General features: G+C 69.5%; 1 protein-coding gene across 1 annotated transcript in view; it reads right to left on the reverse strand.

Annotated features, from left to right (window-relative positions):
• Positions 1–6: 6 nt before the first annotated feature.
• FOSB (FosB proto-oncogene, AP-1 transcription factor subunit) overlaps positions 7–1,469 on the reverse strand; it is a gene marked incomplete at its 5' end in the record, with an annotated part of 2,045 nt that continues 582 nt past the window's right edge. Inside the window, 2 exon segments of the mRNA XM_025214318.1 lie at positions 7–718; positions 1,265–1,372. Of these exon segments, the coding sequence (XP_025070103.1) occupies positions 272–718; positions 1,265–1,372 (555 nt within the window).

A 1,469-nucleotide genomic window follows, 5' to 3' on the forward strand; every position in this document is an offset into this window, starting at 1 on the left:
TGCCCAGTCAGGCGGGGGGCAGTGCCCGTTGGTCCATGAGCGCCCAGGCAGGCACGGGATAGTGCCTTTCGCAGCCCGGACAGGCAGGGGGGGGGAACCCACGGTCCATGGCTGCCCAGACACGCAGGGGGCAGGGCCCCGCACTCCACGTGTGCCCGGGAGGGAGCAGACGGCAGCGCCCGCCAGGGCGTGGGTGCCATGGCGGGTGAGGCAGGGGCAGGGGCAGGGGCCAGCGCCCGGCCGGGGGGGCTGGCGGGGTAGGGTCCGCGTTTCACAACGCGAGGAGCGAGGGGGAATTCAAGGAGTCCGAGGACTGGTCGCTGCTGCTGTTCCGCTGGTGGCTGGCTCCACACGTGGCTCCCTCTGGGGAGGGGGACACAAAAGTATAGGACGGGTTAGCCGGGGCCAGGGCGCCAGGCAGCTCCCCGTGTGCAAAGCAACAGCTCGGGAAGGCTCCCTCGGGGCCGGGCGGGTACGGCAGGGGGGGGGGGCCCGCACGGGGGCCCCCCCCGAACGGGTCCTCCTTAACGGGAGCGCCCAGGGAGCTCACCTCGGCGGCGGGGCCGGGCTGGGCGCTCAGCTCCGGCAGGTCCGCGAAGGGGATTTTGCAGCCCGGCTTGTGGGCCACCAGCACGAACTCCAAGCGCTCCTTCTCCTTCTGCAGCTCCGCAATCTCCGACTCCAGCTCCGCCTTCTCCTCCTCCAGCTGGTCCGTCTCCTGGGGACAGAAACGACGGTCAGAGGGACCTGGCAGAGAGCAGCCCCTGCGCGGGAAGCTGGCCGGGTTCCGGCTCTGGGGGACGGCCACTAGGTACCACATGCCAGCCCTACCGCCCAGGGTGAGATGCCATCCACCTCCTCTGTGCCCGGGACACGGTCGAGGGCACGTGCCAGTGCTGTGGAACGCCCCTAGGCACTACCTACATTCCTGTAACCCGTGGGATGCCCCTAGGCACCACACTGTCGCTAGAACCAAGGTGCAACGCCAACCCCTCCCAGTGCCCGGGACACAGCAGGGGGGACGTGTCACTCAGGCCACCTCCCAGCAGACTCCCTCCAGGCAGCACCTGTAGGCCAGGGTGTGATGTCCCCACGTCCCCTGTGCCCAGACCGTGAGATTTCTGGGGTACACAGACAGTCGCGCGGTCCCCAGAAGACCCCCCCCCATTCCTAAACCAGACGCCTCGTGCCCCCCGGACCGAGAGGCTCTGGAGATGGCCGCCCTTCCTCACACCCGGCCCCGAGTGCCCGTAGTTGCACTCACCGCCTGCAATCGGTCTGTCAGCTCCCGGCGCCGGTTCCGGCACTTGGCCGCCGCCAGCTTGTTTCTCTCGCGGCGCACACGGCGCTTCTCCTCCTCCTCCGGTGTCAGCTGCAAGAGCCCAGGGGCCGGTCAGCTGCAGGCATCGGGGCACAGCCTTCCCTCCTCTCCTGCATGCAGCCTTCTCTCCGCCCTTTCCCCCCCCCCC

Source organism: Alligator sinensis, unplaced genomic scaffold (genome assembly GCF_000455745.1).
Source record: "Alligator sinensis unplaced genomic scaffold, ASM45574v1 scaffold107_3, whole genome shotgun sequence".
In the NCBI taxonomy this organism is placed as follows: domain Eukaryota; kingdom Metazoa; phylum Chordata; order Crocodylia; family Alligatoridae; genus Alligator; species Alligator sinensis.